We start from the raw sequence: 19,202 nt of genomic DNA, 5'->3' as shown, positions 1-19,202 counted from the left end.
ATTTTCTCTACGAAGTTGTTGATTTAATCTATGACTATTGTATTATTTGTAATACATGTATCCAGCCTGTATGTGTTTGAGATATTTTAAATCAGACAGCGGGACTGTCATGCAACTACTCGTGTTACAAAATACATGTTTTTTTAATAATCTACCTGTAATATTGATATTTTTTTCTTCAATTAGGTATTTTAAAATGAAATTATCCAAACTATTTTAACTCACATGCATTAATACTGTTTTTGTATTTTTATTGTGACATTTGTCATTATGCAATGTATATTATAGTTACTTTCTAGAGATCTGTAAATAGGTTTCCCCATTGATATACAAATGTATGTATGTATTAAATATTTTTATGTCCATGAATATTCACAGGTTTGTGAAGAAAACAAAATACATTCTAAGTCATATAATCTTTAATTTAGTGTATTTAGAAGTCAGCAAAATAAAACACAGCAAATAATTAAGTCCTAGTATTCAGGATCATGTGTACATGTATCATTGGTAATGTATGTGAACATTATTATTTGATACTGAGCAGGACTTCTCCCATGAGTGTTATAGTGTAACAGGACTCCTACTCTAATATTTTTGATAAGTTAAACAGCATAATAAGCATACCAATGAAAACAATAGAAGTAATTAACATGTGATACCAATATGATTGTGTAAACCGGCGTCAAGAGGCTCTAAAATAAAAAGTCACCAAAACATACTACAATATATTACCCTTTTGTGTGGGTTCTGGTCACTATGTGACCAAGCAAACAAAGAAATTTCAATTACTACGTTCACGTTACGGGATCTCGGCTTGTGCCGAAATTTTTAATCAGTTGTGTTTGCAAAGGGATAACAGCAGTCGTGTTCACGTTATTCAGGACCCACTTAGGACCGACTGGGCTCGTGCCGAAATCACGCTCTCATTCGTCGATCTGTTGGCCCAAACGATACGCATATGATGATAATAATAATTGTTATAGTGAAATTATATCCATTTGTTGCAATGGTGTTTATTACGAGCCATCGTGCACATGAACGGCAAAGAAGATTCGAAACATAATGCTTTTTTTCACGTCAATGTAAAATGTGCAAGAAAATAGAGGTTGTAGCAGCACATAAATATGCGTCGCTGATGACGGTTTGCATTCATTACTACAGCATCCGACCATCTACTAGTATATCTGAATTTCCTGTCATCGTAATTTCATGCTAGTATCAATCAACTTATGTTTTTCTTAAATTTACCACCGAGGGCGTGATTTCGGCTCGTGCCGAGCGTTCAGGCGGCAAATCTCGGCACGTGCCGAGTTTCGGTTCCAAGCATCCATCGGGACCGAGATCGAGTTCTTTTCGGGACGTGCCGACTTGGTCCCGACCGTTCACACACAATTTTCGGCACGTGCCGACTCGGTCCCGAGTCTCAGCACGTGCCGAGATCTCTAACGTGAACGCCACTTATATATTCAGGAGTGACTCACAATGTACAAATGAGTGTTACAAGAGATTATCATATAGACCAGTTCTAATTATTACGGTAGTCATGACAATATAATAGTTCCATAGAAGAAGTTTTAATACCCTAAGCACATACAAAAATGAGATATTATGAGGTTTCAAAATTTGAGTTTGCACTAGTAAATATTTTCTCTGAGATGGTTTTCATTAAACATGGACATTCGGGGAGTTAATTTGTCTTGACACCATTTACAAAATCACTGTAATATCATTCATTCATAACCTCGCGTGTTTAGATGTTACCGGCTTGACCTGAGCCGCATCATACATGTACGACAAAAAAAACGCCCCTTAAATTTAGATGGAGTTTAAATTTTAAAAAATTATTTTATAAAAAAAAAGTTAAATTGATGATCTGTACAGTTCAAGTTCCAACCAACAGATTTGTGATCACACTCAGTTCAGGACATGTGTACGGAATAAACCGGCAAAACAGATAATGTCTTTGATTTTCAATTTGGATCATTGCTCTGAAGAACACGGTATGTCACGTTTAGATCGATCCTTCTGGCATTCATACACAGATGTATTTATCACATACACATAAAATGTAGTGCCACACTTACTGTATAGTACGAGAGAAGACCAGTTTGAGGATCTAAGACGAACCAGCGGTATTGCCATCCTTTCATCACGTTTGTCCATTTACTTAGTGGTCCCTCCATGGCTGCCATTTTAGTGTACCGCGTTGGAACCTGGGAAATTCTCAGCCGGTTGAAAAGTGCGCCGTTTACGACCAAGTATTAAAAAGAGAGCATTCGCTCCACCCAATCAAAATGTGTTCCATTGCCACGTGTTGAAAACTACCCAATCAACGTGAATGCGGGCTTTTTAAAACCCTGAATGCAAAATGGCGACTTGAGACCGAAAAAGTCGATTCTTCATTATTTCACGTACGTTATCTGGTGCTACTTATACGGAAATTACTCCAAATGTTGCAGCAGGGTGGTCCAACTATGGGTCCCTTTAGGGCGACAAGACTGGTAAGTTATTCGGCCTACACAATTAGTAGTGTATGCAATTGTCGTTCGTCTCGGAACTGAAGCTGCAAGCAAGCCTTGTCATGAATCCGAATGTGTTCAAATTTGTTCAACGCACACGTACAACTCGATTGACGTATTTGTTACCATTATCCCCCAATAGTGGTAAATGATGGTATACGTGTTTTCTCTCATTAACGCCGCGCCTAATGCATGAATATTCCGTGAAGTCTTGCAAATTGGGATGTCCGACTATTGTTTGTTGTTGCAAAACACCCCCATAAACAAAACTGTATCAACCCTTTAATGAGATGATGGTCGGATGCATTGACACCTTTTGTGCAACAATGGCAATGCTGGTCACGCATGCATAGGTAAGACCAAAGTCGGCCGACAGTAGTGGGGTTGGGGGGCTGCGGTACAAAATAATTCCCTGACTGACTGAGTAGTCTGTAAATCTTCGAGATTTCAGGATATAATGGCTTCTGTGTAAACAGTTTTACAGTCAATGAAATACAGTGAAATTTTCACTGCTACAGGATTTTTACTGAATTTACGAAATAAGTGAAAATGTATCTTGCACGAAATTAAAGTGGCTTACAGTACTCCACAAGAGTTAAATTTGTTTCTTGAATATTAAAAAAACAAACTATATTTTTTTTAAAAAGATTTCTGCATTCCCATGATGAAGCTTAGGAAGGAAAAGATGTATATTAAGTTATTATGAGGATACTTCAAAGTATGCCGTCATATACTCTCCCTGTACTGTTCTCTTGCATACTTTGAGGTATCCTCGTATTACAATGTACATGATTTTCAACAATGCAATGATATAAAAAAATTGTCAATTTGATTTTCTTCTGCTCTGTACAACTACAGTAAGAAGTGATATAGGTACAAACTTAAATAAGTGTCTTGTAAATATCTCTATTGACCCTTTTTATCTTCTACCAGTGGAATGATCTAATCCAAGTATTCCGATCTGGAATGCCGTTGAAAAAACACAGATGGCGAGTTCGCCTTTATGATAACTGCTTCACTGCATCAGACGCTGTAGATTGGTTACATGACCATCTGAGGGCAAACATCAACTTTGGCCCAGAAGTCACACGACAACAAACTATTCAACTGCTGAGAAAATTTGTTAAAAGCAATATTATCCATGAAGTAAGGCGGAAAGAGTATAAAGAAACAGTTTTTGAGGATGATGGTCACTTATTCAGGTATTGTATCAGGCTTATTACTGTACTAATCATCTGACTTAGTGTAAATTTGTACTTGGCTCAAAAATGATCTTTTCAGGATGTGCTTAATCAAGCACCCCCACATGTGCCAGACTATGGGGAATACTGGGTGTTTTTGGTGAAAATAAAATTGCAAAATGAGTTGCATCACTGATTTCCACAACGTTTTACAATGAAAAAACAAATGTTCACAAGTTTGCAATTTTTATTACAATATTATTTACATACTATATACATATCAGAATTTATGGTGTAAATATTAATAGGGACTGTGGGTAAACTAAGTCAAAAGCTTCATTTTCATTATTGAATGTTTCCATCTGTATAATTTGACCTGCAAAAATGCCTTCTGACCTAAGGGGTCAATTTAGCAATAAAATTATTTTTCGAGTCACCAGTGAAATATAAAACTTATCCTAGTAAAATCATATCTGCTAAAATTCAACTGCTTAGAATCTTTGTTGAAAGCAAAAATTTCTCTATAATGGACATTACTCGGCAAACATTATTAATTACGCTTAAATTAATTTAATTTAATTTAGTTACTTTAATTAGTTTAATTGTTTATAACTATGCTTTCTAATTTTTCAATCTCTAAACCAGTAACTGTATACGTTCTATTTATAGGTTCACAAGAACATCGCCTACGAAAGTTTTGCAGCCATCATCGGTGCTTTCTAGCAGGACAAACCTTCAACAGTCGCCATCCAAGAGTCAGCCGCCATTAACCATCACTAACCTCCAACAGAGTCCAATGAAAGTTGGTAAAAGACTTCCTGAATGCAAGTTGGTTATGAAGACTATTACACAATATGACATCGAAGATGCATGGAAAACTATGACATTAGCCAGGTAAACATGTAGCTATTACTTCTGTAAATACATTTTTGTACATTGTACGTAACACACCATTGTTTGAACATCTTAAAAATGTCTCTCATTGAAACTATAGTGAAAATATAAGTCATCAAGGCAGTCAGGTAGGGCATAAATTGAAGCAATTACCTTCATAGCCTTATTGAATTTTGAGCCCTGACACATTGTATGCATTGTTATGCAAACATTTATCATATACCTACTTGGCTTCAGTGAGTGACAAATGTCACTTTCATAACCTTGCATCCTGATACTTTTGTTGGTAAGAAAATGAATTTATATCATTGATATTTTAGCACAAATTGTGCACTGCAACATGGAATTTATTGGATAGTTGTCAGAATTGCACTATTGTAATATTCTCATTTGTGTAGTTTGCAGAAAATTCTTGGTTTGTCCACATTGGAAGAACTGATAAGCAGTGAAAAAATCATCGCTAAGCATGTGATTCACAATGCTAACAATGTCAACAAGAATGGAATTGTCACATTACTGAACAAGGAAGAGGATTTACCGTACTGGGTTCTTTCTGCAATGAGATGTCTTGCTAATTGTGAGTTTTATGAACCGTACCATACCATACTTGTATATACAATGTACGTGTACAAAGCTTTGCGCAGGTACTTTCTAGAACACAAAAAAACATCCCTCTCTTTTCAACTAAATACACATGTGCACATGCTCTTGAACATGGTAAAAGAAACCCTGGCTTGAGTTAGTGATTACCTCTGTGCTGTGATATTTATACAGTCAACCTGTGTATAGCAACCACCCAAGGAAGTTCATCAAAATTGTTTATATGGTCAGATGGTCTTTATCTGGGGGTTAATTTATTTTTTTATGGGTAGGCAACTTGTACATTGGACATATTTGTCCAGAAAATAAGATGCTACTACTATAACAAAATGCATTTTGGTAAAGCAAAATTAAAATCAAATTTATGAACAGTGCTAATTATTTTGATCTCTAAAACAAAGGTGAATCTTCAAAAGAATTTGCTTTATACACAGGTTACTTGCATGTTATGCCATGGGACTGCCTGGAAGTAGTCACAATAAGCAGGTGGTCTTTATATACATGTAAAGGTGGTCATCAACACAAGTTTGACAGAAATTCATTCAGTATTTTCAGTTGTGTACATTTAATTTTATCTTTCCTGGATCATATTTTTCCTTGACATCTATAACAGATTCTTTGCTATTTAACCTGTCAGTAATGCTGTAGAAAGAAACATTTGTGTGTATAAAAAACACTTATGATGAAAAGATGTACAAATCGTGTTACTGCCTATGATCTACAGTTATCAATTAAGTATACATCTGTTGTCTTGACAGGGCCAAACAGACTTGATGATGGTCTTCCAAGCTATCCTGGATTTGAAAGAGATGTTTTTAAGTCAGTCACCGACTATTTTCAAAGTTTACCAGAACCTTTACTCACATATGAATATTACGATCTATTTACAAATGTTCTGGGTAAGTCGTATATACATTGTATATCCATAGCAACTACCCGATGTTGCCATGAAGAATTGCAAAGTAAATTTGTAATCACAAATGTGCACAGAAAACCATGAACATTTCATCAACTTTGATTTGGTTTAACCATGCTAACCCAGTTTTTATGACATTACATTTGGATTTGGTTACAACTATTTATTCACTTTTGCCATCAATAGCAGAGACTTGATTCAAACTGAAAAATATCTGGCAAAATGGTCATCAAAGTAACTTAAACATTTTGTAGCTTAGTAAAATTGTCAATTACATTTCAAACTACCCAAGATAACTGGTCAAATAACAAAACTTTTCTATCAATTGCTACAAATGTTAGACTGTATGTATCTTTAATAATCACTGCACAGGGTACTGTCTTGATTTTTTTCTTTTGTTAGATATTTTGTTCAACTTTTTAAAAACATTTCATATATTAATAGTTAGTAAAGCCACCATGTTACCAGCTATAGATAAACTTAACTACCTGTAATAACTTAATTATAATTTCGGGGAATTATTGGTACTCGTGGACCAAAATTCAAATTTTTAACTGCTGTTGGAGAAATATTGAGTCTGAAATTTTTAGTGCTAATTAGGATGTAGTTTAAATTACATTTGAGGTGATTCAACAGAATTTGTCACAGTATTTTTTTTCTGACCAGTTATCTTGTGAAACTAACATGTGATTGACAAGTCCATCAGGAAAGGCACAACTATGACTGCAGCCATATTTGAAGCCGGTTATAGAATGAAAAGTGTCATACATTTTAACGTCACTCTCTTCATGAACTCGAAACATTGTAAAGAACTCTTGTCATTCTATAACTTGTATTTAAATTTGTTAATTTTCGTGTACTTAATTCTGTTGTATCATTTAAGGTAGATTTAGCATTGGATTAATACATTAACTAACTGCACGGTAATGTTTTCTTTCCTCAAATCACATCATCATGCATTTCCCCTTGTCATTCCAATTTCTCCCCCCATCAACACACTAATATAATCTCACCCATTTTAACATCATACACAGTCATGGCAGAAAGAAGAGACAGAGGATTTCCTGCAGTTGACATCAGTTGCATTGATACCAGTGATCCCAATATTGCTAGGATTACACCAGTCTCCAAGGGGCTCACTTCATTCCAATCTGTTGAGAACTTGATGTTGAACTTGACACTGGCTGGTAAGGGTTGCACTCCTATGCCAGTGTCTAAGAACTCGGATAAAAATAACGAAGAGTTGATTGAGCAGTCCTTCAGTATAACAAGACGAGTTAATGAATACCAGAAACAGTGGTACGCATCAGAAGAAAACCTAGCTCCAGTTAGAGTACCTCGTCCACCAGTGCTCAGGAATAGGAATGTTATCTATGAGACAAGTCTGTGGACAGCGAGTAACAAACCAAGGATCTATGTAGATGAAAGACAGCAGCGGAAGTACACTCGACATCAAAACTACCTAGTTCATGCTAATGCATTGCGGAATCCACTTGCTCCTACTCCACCACCAAGCAGCCCAACTAAACAGAGTACAGTCAGTTTGAAGAATTCACAGAAATTCTCTTCTGCTATTGACATTTCCAGTGTGGACAATAATAATGGTAGTGGCCTGAGTAAATCAAAAAAGTTTTCATCACTCACTGATGTCAGTGAGAAAGTGAAAGATGGAAAAAGTTTGACGAGGTCAAGATTTGGATCTGCTTCACAGTTGATCCACAAGATTTTCAAAAGACAAAAAAGTTCCAAGGACATTCCCAATGAAATTGAACAGGAAGCAAATGAGGTCTTCAGACCTGTGCAAGAGTCTAGTAGTACACCTAAGAATATTAGACAACCTGTACAATCTTTGCATACTGGATGCAGCAGTATTCCAAGTTCTGTTGAAAGCAGCCGAAGTTCATTGTCGTCTAGAGTGTCTGACATGTCGTCATATTATACTCCACGTTCTAGCTACCCAGCTCCTTTGCGTGCTACTGCATCCTTAGCAAGTCTTTCCATTGCTAGTAGCATGTCTAACGATAGTAGGTATTGTACCCCGCCTACAAGTACGCGTAGTACTGATAATCAATTTAGGAGTATCAGTGGATCTAACCTGCATGGCTATAATGCTGTTGCCAGTGGCACTGCCTTGGCTGAGGCCACAATGAAGAGATCGTATAGTACTGCAAGTAAGCAATATTTCCTGCTGTCTTACATGTACAGTTGTTAGTAGTTCCCTCAGTTTTGTTATTATTGCATGTACTGAAAGGGAACAGACTTGTATTTCATAACAAACTGTAGGAACTTTTAGTCTTTAGTAGAATAGTATCGTCAAGTTTCTTGTATCTGCTTTGCCTGAGCCTTGCTAGTTTCATCCACTTCTTACATTCTAGTATCTCTCATGGTTTGTCCATTTCTTTTCAATCCTATGTGATCCTATCTCCTTCTACTCAACAACTGACACATCTAAAGAAATCATATTGCCATTCCATTTTCTTGGGTTGACTTATACATGTAACTAAAAACATTGTCTAATTTTTAACACGTTTACTGCTGCATCTGCCATTATATACCATTCTTATCGGCTATTCATGGAGGCTTTTAACAGATGTGTTAACTTGTCGCCAGTCTAAGATGCATTTGAGTAGCAACATTAGCATATCCACTCATGAATTCATCAGTAATTGATGTTGGAATGCCTTAGATTTCTCATGAACCAAAAAACAAGCTTTCAATTTTGTCTGGTATCTGAATATGTACAATGGCCTAAAAGAAAAAAAACCTTGTTACAAAAGAATTTGGGTGTTGCTTGTAAAAAGTGCTTATCCTTCAGGACTGGACAAAGTTTTAGATGTTGATAAATTTCTTTATCAAAATGTTAGTCATTTCCAGTATGTATTCTAGAGAATGAAAACTGTTGCAATGACAGTCATCAACCAATTCATATTAAAGTGGCTTTGCACTCAATAAAATATTACTCAGTGTTATCTTTCAAAATACTTTATTCCATACATTTTTTGCATGCTGTCTGTTTATAACAATTTTGTTGACATGGCTTTATAAAATACACTTTCAGCCATATTTTCCCACATTTTCAATTTGACCTTCTACACAAGGGCATCATTGAACTGAACTGAGATGAGATGGTAATTAGAATTAATGTTTTGGGACTATTGGCATATTTGAATGCATCTATCCTGCTTATTTGGAGATGATGATCAAACACATTAAACCTACAATTGCTGATAATGGAAAATGCCAGACTTCAATATTGGAGAAATAAGAATATAAATTAAACTGAAACAGTAACATTCAGGCATAGTGAAAATGTTTCCCTGTTTAGAATTGTGCATGCATATATTTACACTCCTAACACTGGTGGCGCTCTAACTTCCCTTCCACTCAATCTGGCTTTCACACCGTATTTGCACATGTTCCATAATTTGCGTAAAAAATACGATTAACGGTAACCACTTTTATGACTTTTTATGAAATAAATATGATGTTCATAAGAATGATATCATGCAAAGTTGAAGTACATTCATGTTTACATGTGTGATGTTCGGCTAAAGGAAACTTTCTGCTTTTGCAAGTCAAAGTCTTTTTTATTTTATTAAAACTTCTTGCACTAATCTCGCAAGACTAAGATGAATGGGGCAAATGAGTGATAGCAAATATTCATAGTTCATATACAAGAGTGAAAAATATTTATTTCAAAATTAATACATCATCTGTACCTTGACATGCAAATACGGTTTGGTGAAAACCCGAACTGGAGGAACGGAAGTGAGAATGCCACCAATGTTGGCATACATTTCTATAGTGCATGCTTCTTTCCATCAAATAAGCCAATGAACCAAAAGCATCAACTCGTAGTGCTAGACAAGTTTTGATGCGACAAACTCTATAACCAGATGATCATCCCACTTGAACTAAGGTATTTTGAGGTCGCCGAATTTCAAGGCCAAAATTCAAATTCCATACTGATTGAAATTATGAAGGAAATATTAATGAGTATCAAGGCATTTACAATGGGAATTTAGACAATGGCTTCCATGAATTTTTGGGCGTTGACATCATATAAATGGAAATATTAGTGGACACATGACATGTGGCTAAATTTTCACAAGTTGCTTTGCTTGACCAGTGGAATGTATTTCCAGGTTTATATGCCACTGACAGCTCATGTGCTCAGGATGCTCTTCAACTTTGCTGTATGATGCTGCCTCCTAGCAACAGAAAGAAGCTTCATCTGTTGCTAAGAATGATGTCGAAAATGGAAAATAACGAAGAGCTTAATCTGGTCGATGGTATTTCTACGAGACAACTAGTAAGTTGTGTGTATGATTCATGCAGCCAATACCAACATGTAAACCAGCATATCATAGTGTAACACTATTTTTAGTCTATCAAACTTTTGCTGATGCATGGTGAAATCTTTTGCTATCAGATTAAACAGTAGTTAGTAGGGCAAGTCAATTGGGAAGTCAATGGCAATTTTGTTAGTGCTTTTTTCAGTTGTGATTTTGACTGCAAATCTGTCTATACTATTGTTTATATCTTGCAGGTTCTACAGACATTTTCTCGTTGCATTTTGAGCTGCATGCAAGAGGTTGGATTAGATGAAATCCTTGCCATGAGGCTAGTTACATACATGATGGATAACTACATAGAGATTCTCAAAGTACCAGAACAGCTGAGAAATGACGTTGAACAGAGAATAGCTTACCTACGCAGGGGAAAGGTACATGTAAGTGGAGATTCTGGCGTGATTTATGTACCCTGAGATGTATAAAAGTTTAATTTAATAATATCACATGCATTATTACAGAATAGCATGCTTTTAATCAGCATCACTCAATACTAGTACATGTAGATATGTGTCCCTGTTATCTTTCGATTTTCTGTTGCTAATGCTTGGTGTTCTTCACTTCTTAATGCACGTTATCGTAAATTGTCAATCTTTGGCTATACTTCACTTGCATGTACTGATTCCTGTCTTTCTATGCATGTCCCTCAATCTATAGAAGGCTGTATTCACTTTTAACAAGTGACAGTCTGTACACCATATGTAACTGCATCTGACCAATTACCTATGCAAACTATGTACCGGGTACAGGTAATCTTGAGCCAGCTCTCTTTACTGAGGAGCTCCCACCAAAAATGCTTGACAAATCCTATTCGAGAGCTGTCAGATGTAGTTATAGCTGATGTACATCAATGTCTACCTACATTGGATTGTGGCAGCACTGCAATCTTGTCTTTCTCTATATATGCCTGTGTTATCTATAATTGTGTTGCTGATTTGAAACATAGTTAATGTAATTGACATGAAATATTGATAAATCATTACATGTATAATACACTCAGGAGTTAAATAAATCATTGTCATACTAATCTCCCACCATATCATTGTATCATTTAATATTCATGTTTTTGTTTTTTTTCAGTAATTGTAAAATTTATATTTTGCCATTAGTAATTTAATGAATTAACAGTAGTGTGTTCAATTGATAGATTGTGCACTTATTAGGTTTTGCGAGTAATGTGGTCTTGAGAGTCGAATTTTTGGGGAATGCGCTGATAAATTTCATATGCAGTGCTTGCTTATTGCATTTAACCTTTCATTGATTTTTTTTCTGTGCTGAATTACTCCAGGCAGCAATATTTAAATCAAAACAATGGTGAATACAAGTGACAGACCCCTGCCCGCTCCCAATAGTGTTTCATTTTTTTGTGACATTGCTTGCATCCACTTTTTCAAATTCCATGGTTTCTATAGGCAGGGAAAAATTATATGCCATAACCTTAGAGAATAGTAAACTATTTGAGGGGCAAAAATAACAGGATTTTGGAGGGATATGGTCATGCATATTCAGTACTATATATATATATAAGCTCTATTTTCTCAATTTTTGATTCTGAACAACTTTGCTAGAAAATGGTTTGCTAATAGCGTCTCAGTGTCACTAAAAAGTACCTTTTTAAAAATGTTGGAAACAATTAAAAAAAATACAAAATACTCAATGACTTGTTTTTTAAAATGATGTATTTTTTTTTGTTGGCAACGTTTTCATTTATTTTACTAGTTTATTCTCGATTTTTTTAGTCATTTGACTCCAAAACAGTCTACACAAATAAGTGCATAAAAACTTGGGCCAAATACTTGGTATAGGATCTAGTTTCAGTTTGGTTATATCCTGCTATATTAAATGAATGAATGATTTGGAGGCAACTTGCCAATTCAGGCTAGCTCTTATGCAGTCAGTTTGTTTAATTTGTGTAGATTAAGTATTCTGATGAAGAGAATGCATATGCTTATTGTGAACAAGTCTCTAAAGAAGAATACGAGAAACAGAAACTAAGTAACTCACAAGATGCTATTGCTGAACTATTGGAAGGTATCATTAAAGACAGACAAATGCCTGTCAAAGAGAAGAGAAAAAAGCTGAGACAGGTAAGAAATCTTGCTATCACTTACTTTATCGGTAATTTTAAACAAGTTGTGTTGAAATTTGTCATTGTTCAATTTTCCACTTAATTATTAAATTGGTCACAACTACAGTGAGAATTTTTTTTTATTAAATCAATGCCTGCAACTGTTGTTTTTTACATTTAATCACTATTAAATCCATTTTTTTGATGATTACGACGAATTATAATTTATTAAATTTACAGTGAAACACGTTAGTTAATTAAAATGGGATATATAGTGTGGTGCGCCTAACAAAAGAACATGGGCTTTCCTTTCTGCACTGCCACAATGGAGCACACGGCGCACACAATCAACAGGCACCAACCGGTACTTGTAATATGCTGCATCAAGGCACAGAGAAAAATGATGTAATATGAAACCAAAAATATTTACATTAGTTCAAAGATAGGTGTACATTTTGTTTGTATCAAATCATTGTCTATATACATGTACCCAGGTTGAGTATGCAGGGTTCTCCCCAGAAAAAATGCATAGCGCCGGGGCTAATTTGCATAATAATTTGCATATCATTTACATATCTTTCCTTCATTGATTAACAGAACTTATTTACAATTATGAATATTAGTGAGCTCAGTCACAGGGCAAATATTTTTTTTAATGGAATCAACACATTATGTTTCACAATTTAGAAGAGTTTGAAACATTCTCGAAATACAAATGCTGCAGACTAAAAACACAAATAAATTATTGTTGCAATTTAATTGTTTTGTAAAACGTTGAAGGAAACGCATTCAAAACGTTAAGCCAGATTTATGTTCACGAATCTCATAATTTTATTCACTCCAAAAACATTCTCCTTCAAAAAATCGATTGACGTATTGTTGTAATTTATTATTCGTACCATCAACTTCTAAAACGTTTATAATTACAGTAATGAGCGAACAAATAAAGCTTCAAAACGATCATCAAAGTTACGACATGACATAACTTACTTGGCCATGTTATACACCAGTTATAGCAATAATTCCTCAACAAATTTTACTTTTTTTTTTTTTGATATGAAATGTAAGTAAAATCCGACTTATTTTTATCGGGAGCGATTATTTTTGATCACTTGATTGCTTCGGTAAAAAAACAGACCCGCCATGATGTTTGTGAAACATTAGCATGTGTCCTTTGACCCGATGGGTCAAGAATGCCATTAACCAATCAAAATGCTGCATGGTAATGCCGGTAGAACCCGAAGTTTTCCGAATGGCAGTGATCATAAAGATTACATTGCGGAAGTAAAGCGATGTCGGAGCACGATGTGTTGGCGTCGATTTCAATTGACAACTGCATGATAGCTTTCGAAATAGGTGATTTGCAATTTTTAAAAGGTAAATTAGGTCTTGAAAAAAGAGTTTTTACATGATTCGCAATGATACAATGTAACAGTTCAAATGTATTTTACCAAATCACGCAATAAACACGTTGTTTTTTTTCTTGAGTAGCGTGAACTGATCGTGAACTCCGATTTGACCATGTTATATCGAGGTGGAATTGATTTTGAAATAATTTTAGCTTTCAATCTAAAGACTGTCTATCGCAGAAAGTATTTACTTACAAACAAAGAGGTGCTAATTCCACAAATTTGACTAGCCGCTACGTATCGTGCGACTAGGTCGATTGTTTATAAATTATAATCCACGACTGACAGGTACGTAATTATACTAACAATCAGACAATAGTCCTCGTCGGAAGCATTTCCGTGGTGGTCACTAATTTTGAGTGACGGTCGAGGCCGACCGACGTGGCGAACAAAGATTTTTCACATCTGATATTGGCATGTCAAATATGAAATCAAGCGCCGAGGTGGGAACACATAACGCTGAGGTCCCAAGTGAAGCGCCGAGATTCACAGGTATAGCGCCGCGGACCTCGGCGCTAAAAAGCCCTGGGGAGAACCCTGGTATGGTTTTCCCCCAGAAAGTTTTTAGTACTGGTGCTCTTTTATTAAAACACCCAGTGATAAACCTACATTGTGTAAAACATGAACATTTTCAAACCGTGTTGTAAAGTCCTGATTCAATCAGATATAGCGAGACCAAAAAAAGTCATAATTGTCTGAAAAAAGATAACGTGAAGTTATTTGAAATGTGGTATGCTAGCAATGACGATTATATATTAAAGATTGCTGGTTCCTTGCCAATCAAAATTATCCGAAACCATGACTCGGGGAGGGGGGTTGTTAGTTTCATGTTCATATACCGTACATACTTTTATCGTATTGAACAAACACTGCAACAATTCAAGAAAACTTAGCAGATATTTTTAAAACCTTTTGCTCTGTACAACTTTCCATTGAAGCACACTTCCGTTTCTTTAATGATCATTGATGGGTTCACCACTACATACGGTAGTCTTTTTGTCAACATCAAAAATGCTGAAAAGATATATTGACACTAAAATGAAAAATAAGTGATTATTCTAACTGTTCATGTTTTACTCCTGTGTGCAAAGCACAAAAGGGAGTCTTTGCTGCTACTGTTTGTCTGTCTGTCTGTCTGTCTGTCTGTCTGTCTGTCTGTATGTATATATGTACAATGTATGTATGTAATCATTAAGTATATAGATTGAAATGGTTCAGAACAACTCTTCTGGGAATATAATATGCATTTTACTTCCAGGAAAACTCTACTACGTCCCTAAAATTGTTATTGGGTTACAATTATATACTAATCATATCTGTTTTAAAAAAAAATCGTAACTATGAAAGCATTATTAAAATCAAGCTGTGAATTATGTAAATTTAACCATTTCCCTCCCCAATCCTTGTTTTTACTGCTCCCTCATTAGCTTCGTAAATGTGCTGGTAATTTGCATACCACGTGTCTACAGTAACTACGAGTAAAACAACATGGCAGTCGATAGGAACTATCCATCAAAAGTCTCGACTTAATCAGTAAGGAAATGAGTCTCTGGTGACAGAGGTTCGATATACCTCATTGTGTCATGTATTTCGGTCACGGATGTCGTCATTTTTCTCTGGTGCGTTGTCATGTTTACTTGCTTCCTCTTCCTTTCAGTTAGCAGGTTTTAATTGTTTTTTAAGTTTTGTTTAAAATGTTAATAAATACTGGATTTAGTAAAAGCGGCCCACTACCCTAAAACTTTTTGGGGGTAACACTGGTTGAATGTTTTATCTGTTAAATAACTGTTCCACTGATATCTAGAAATACTGTAGGACTATGATGTACATACATATATCTAATTAGTTTTGTGTGAAGATTTTTCAATTTTCGCCACTTGCATAGTAATTTACTAAAACAATACGATAATCTTATTTTCTTTGACACGGCACTGTGATCATGTGCATCTCTACTGTACATGTAATTGAGTTAATTATACCTGTATTGATTCACAATATTGTAATCGCCTTCTTCTGTTGGAAAAAAACTGTTAGATATACAATACAGTAGGGTGCAACTCAACTTCCATGCTGGCTTTGCCTTTTCATACAAATTAATAAATTTTAAAGCAAGTATCATTTCAGCAATAATTTTAATTTATTTTTGGTAGTATTACCTGTCTTACTGATGTGAAACATTTAGACAGATTACCATATACAATTCAGATATGTGGCAGTTTTAAAGCTAACTGAACGAGTTTTTTTTTTTAAGTAACTCTTCTTGTCGTTCAAAGTCTGAAAACGGGGACTTATAATTCGGTCTTCGTCTGTGCGTCCGTCCGGAGTCGTATCTCAGAATCCCTTTGACCGATTCCGTTCATTCTTTGCATGTGCCTAGTACTTTGTGTGGGACATATGCACATGCAGTGGTTTAGCGATTCGATTCAAAATGGCCGACTGGCAGCCATCTTGTTTTTTGAAAATGGTGTATTTTGGACATGCTTTGTCAGTTAGATTATACATGTTAGGATACATGTCCATGACGATTTATTTCGCAATTGGATCAAAGATGGTTGACTGACAGGCATCTTGGTTTTTTTTTATGTGGTATCTTGGAAGTGCTCTGTCAGTTTTCATTCAAATTTGGTACATACATGTACTTTATACATGCTAGGATGCATGTCCATGACAATTTGTTTCAAAATCTGGTCAAGGATGGCCGATTGACAGCCATCTGACTTTTTGGCCTTACTACTATATTTCCACAATTTATGTACCATTTTCATCCGTATTTGGTACATGCATCATACAAATTAGTGTTTTATAATCAGATCAAAGATGGCTGAATAACGGCTGTTTTTATTTTTGGCCATATTACTACTACACGGAACGTGTGTTTTGATGTAAATAAACAATCTGTTGTATACGCCACTTGGAACTCGAGTTTCAAGGACACGCTCGCGACAACCCTTCGCTTTAATGTGATGAGCTCAAAGAGAACTTTTAAAATTTTAACGGGGACTGTGTCATTTTCAATGACTTGTTTACTACATAATGCTGTTGTACATCTCAGCTGTCATGCATGTCCAGACTATTTCTTTCAATAAGGATATACTGTAAATTAATTTACTTTCTTTCACTTTTCGCTAAAAGAACAAATCAGTGAATATAATATATTCCAGCAAAAATACCCCTTCTCCTGTATTTTAATTCAGTGAAAATAAACTTCATGGAAAACGACTAAAATGTCTTTTCAGCTAAAATAAAGTTTTTTTACAGTAACCATGGTGTTATATTTGTGTACCATTTCTTACTTTTATTTCCCTTTTAGTTTCAGAGAGCTTACCCAAATATCTATGCAAAAAGATTACCAACCACTGCCAGTGAAGCCGAGCTGTTTCCAGAGAAACCAACGATTAAACAACCTATGTTAAGCATGGTAAAACCGTTCTCCAGACGCAGGAACAATATGCGATATTAGATTGCTATATATCTGTGGATTGTTTGTAATTCTATACATTTTACACTGCCATGTATTTATTACAGACTCCACTTTAAAGAAATCAAAGTTTTTCATAGATGAATATGTCAGTTACAATGTATGCCAAGATACTGACCATTCCAGAGGTTTGTTTGATATGTAGATAGGTGGCAATCATTCCACTGGAATTTTTAACTTTTATTTGAAGAGGCTGTTTTTATTATCATATAATCATGTTTTCCAAAGTATTTATCTTGACCCCAATTGTAACAGACCTATAGTTTGAGTACATGCTACGATTAGGGTAAATTAGTTGTTTGCTCTGCCCAAAAAGAACCATCAACTCGATAATCACTTTTATAAATATCCCTAGATGGGGCGGGGGTTTTAGATTTAATTCAGTGATGACAAGCTTGTACAACATGCACTTGTCATCCACGTCTGAATTTTCATCTGAACTATTGTTATATATAGCCTTATTGTACATAGAGTATTTTTGTAAATTTTCTACTTGTTCTCTTATTAAAGTGCTGTTATGTATTTTGTATGTACCTTTCACTGCCATTATATACTTGCACTTCATTTACAACCATTGAGCTGAATGTTTAATAGTTTTAAACTGAGTTAATGGACCTTAGCTGCAAATTGTCACCAAGGTAGATTATTCACTGGGTTTTAATGTGAACATGTTGAATTACTGTACTTGTTTCGATGGTTAATTGAATTTAAAACCAGTGAAATATCAAAATAGTGATACTTTTAGATTTTTCAGTATGCCGATTGCTGAACATTCAAATGCATTGCATTCAGTAATTTTTCGTACACTGGAAAGAAAATTAATTGTATTAGTGCTCTGTACATCATGTTTTTGGTGAACCTGTAGGTCAGGTTACCCAGTTAATTATTTTGAAGCATGCCTCGATTTCATGTTGTAGATTTAATAATGTATTATAAAACGATTGATATTGTATTTAAATAGTGTATAAGCATGCAGGAAATCAATTCACTAAAAAAAAGTTTGCCATCACCAATCCACATCTTCTGGGCGATTAAAACAAAAACAGTCCACAATCTCAAACAGCCATTCAAGAAAACAAATCTGAAATGTCGTGTTCATTTTGACAATCTACCGTATTCCACACTGCCATGTATAAAATTTGCCTTGATGAATTGGAATGACTTTTTTTGCATATTGGTATAACTAGATAAATTACAATTGTGGTATTGTTGTGAATGAATGTTGTGTTTATTTGAGTAGTGTGTCAACTAAACTATTAGAGAAATGCACATTTTAGTTCTCTGGAGTTTGCACAAGTCTACGGTCCCAAACTGTAGTGTTTTTTGTTTTTTTTAACTGCTGCTACATTTAGCTGTAATTATGAGTGTTCTCAAATGTGTAAGAAAAACATTGTCTCCATCTGTCAACGTTTTTAAATATCAATCATTACAGCCTCAAAACACTGAGCCTGGTGTAAAACTAATGTAACCAGAGGACCACTGCTCTAACTTGTGTGGCAGTATTTGTGTGACTATTCCAATGTTGCATAGTTGTATACAGTGTATCGATATACTACCTCGTTTCATTTGATGGTATCCATTGCAACTGAATAAATATTTTATTGAATATCGCATGTCTTATTTCATTCTTGTTAATAAAGTTGTATGACTTGACTAGTTTAGTCCAATGCAAGACTAAAGACCGACGTTATCACCAGTGTTTTTCATCTATACTTAAAGTTTGTCATAAATGCCATTCATTAACGAAAAGTTGTTTTCTCTCCTTAATATCACTCGAGTCTCCTG

At 35.1% G+C, this 19,202-nt stretch overlaps 2 protein-coding genes across 5 annotated transcripts in view; one reads left to right on the top strand and one right to left on the bottom strand.

Moving 5' to 3' along the window:
* LOC100367211 (oxysterol-binding protein-related protein 9-like) overlaps positions 1 to 2,244 on the bottom strand; it is a 44,707-nt gene extending 42,463 nt beyond the window's left edge. For 2 of the 3 annotated variants that reach the window (XM_085503148.1, XM_085503149.1), the window contains exon 1: positions 2,085 to 2,244. In XM_085503148.1, coding sequence (XP_085359274.1) covers positions 2,085 to 2,192 — 108 coding nt within the window. In that variant the 5' untranslated portion in view covers positions 2,193 to 2,244. The remainder of the gene's footprint in view (positions 1 to 2,084) is intronic. The other variant, XM_085503151.1, reaches the window with a different exon arrangement.
* A 70-nt stretch (positions 2,245 to 2,314) lies between these two features.
* Positions 2,315 to 19,030, top strand: LOC100367062 (DEP domain-containing protein 1B-like). Of its 2 annotated transcripts, none has more exons than XM_085503147.1 (10): positions 2,315 to 2,501; positions 3,453 to 3,721; positions 4,370 to 4,594; positions 4,993 to 5,171; positions 5,953 to 6,093; positions 7,145 to 8,281; positions 10,256 to 10,422; positions 10,660 to 10,836; positions 12,379 to 12,549; positions 17,250 to 19,030. In XM_085503147.1, the coding sequence occupies exons 1-10, from the start codon at positions 2,451 to 2,453 to the stop codon at positions 17,397 to 17,399; spliced, it is 2,667 nt and encodes an 888-aa protein (XP_085359273.1). In that variant the 5' UTR covers positions 2,315 to 2,450; the 3' UTR covers positions 17,400 to 19,030. The 2 variants fall into 2 exon arrangements, with proteins under 2 accessions (XP_085359273.1, XP_085359272.1); XM_085503146.1 differs by having other exon boundaries at positions 10,660 to 10,842.
* Positions 19,031 to 19,202: the final 172 nt, after the last annotated feature.

This window comes from Saccoglossus kowalevskii, chromosome 9, assembly GCF_978046115.1.
Source record: "Saccoglossus kowalevskii chromosome 9, keSacKowa6.1, whole genome shotgun sequence".
NCBI classification, from domain to species: domain Eukaryota; kingdom Metazoa; phylum Hemichordata; class Enteropneusta; family Harrimaniidae; genus Saccoglossus; species Saccoglossus kowalevskii.
This window is presented reverse-complemented; position numbering and strand designations above follow the sequence as displayed.

Coding starts and splice junctions, on each gene's coding strand:
- LOC100367062 (XM_085503146.1), top strand. CDS start 2,451: ATGTTGCAGCAGGGTGGTCCAACTATGGGTCCCTTTAGGGCGACAAGA. Junction 2,502..3,452: donor CCTTTAGGGCGACAAGACTG/GTAAGTTATTCG, acceptor ATCTTCTACCAG/TGGAATGATCTAATCCAAGT. Junction 12,550..17,249: donor AGAGAAAAAAGCTGAGACAG/GTAAGAAATCTT, acceptor TTTCCCTTTTAG/TTTCAGAGAGCTTACCCAAA.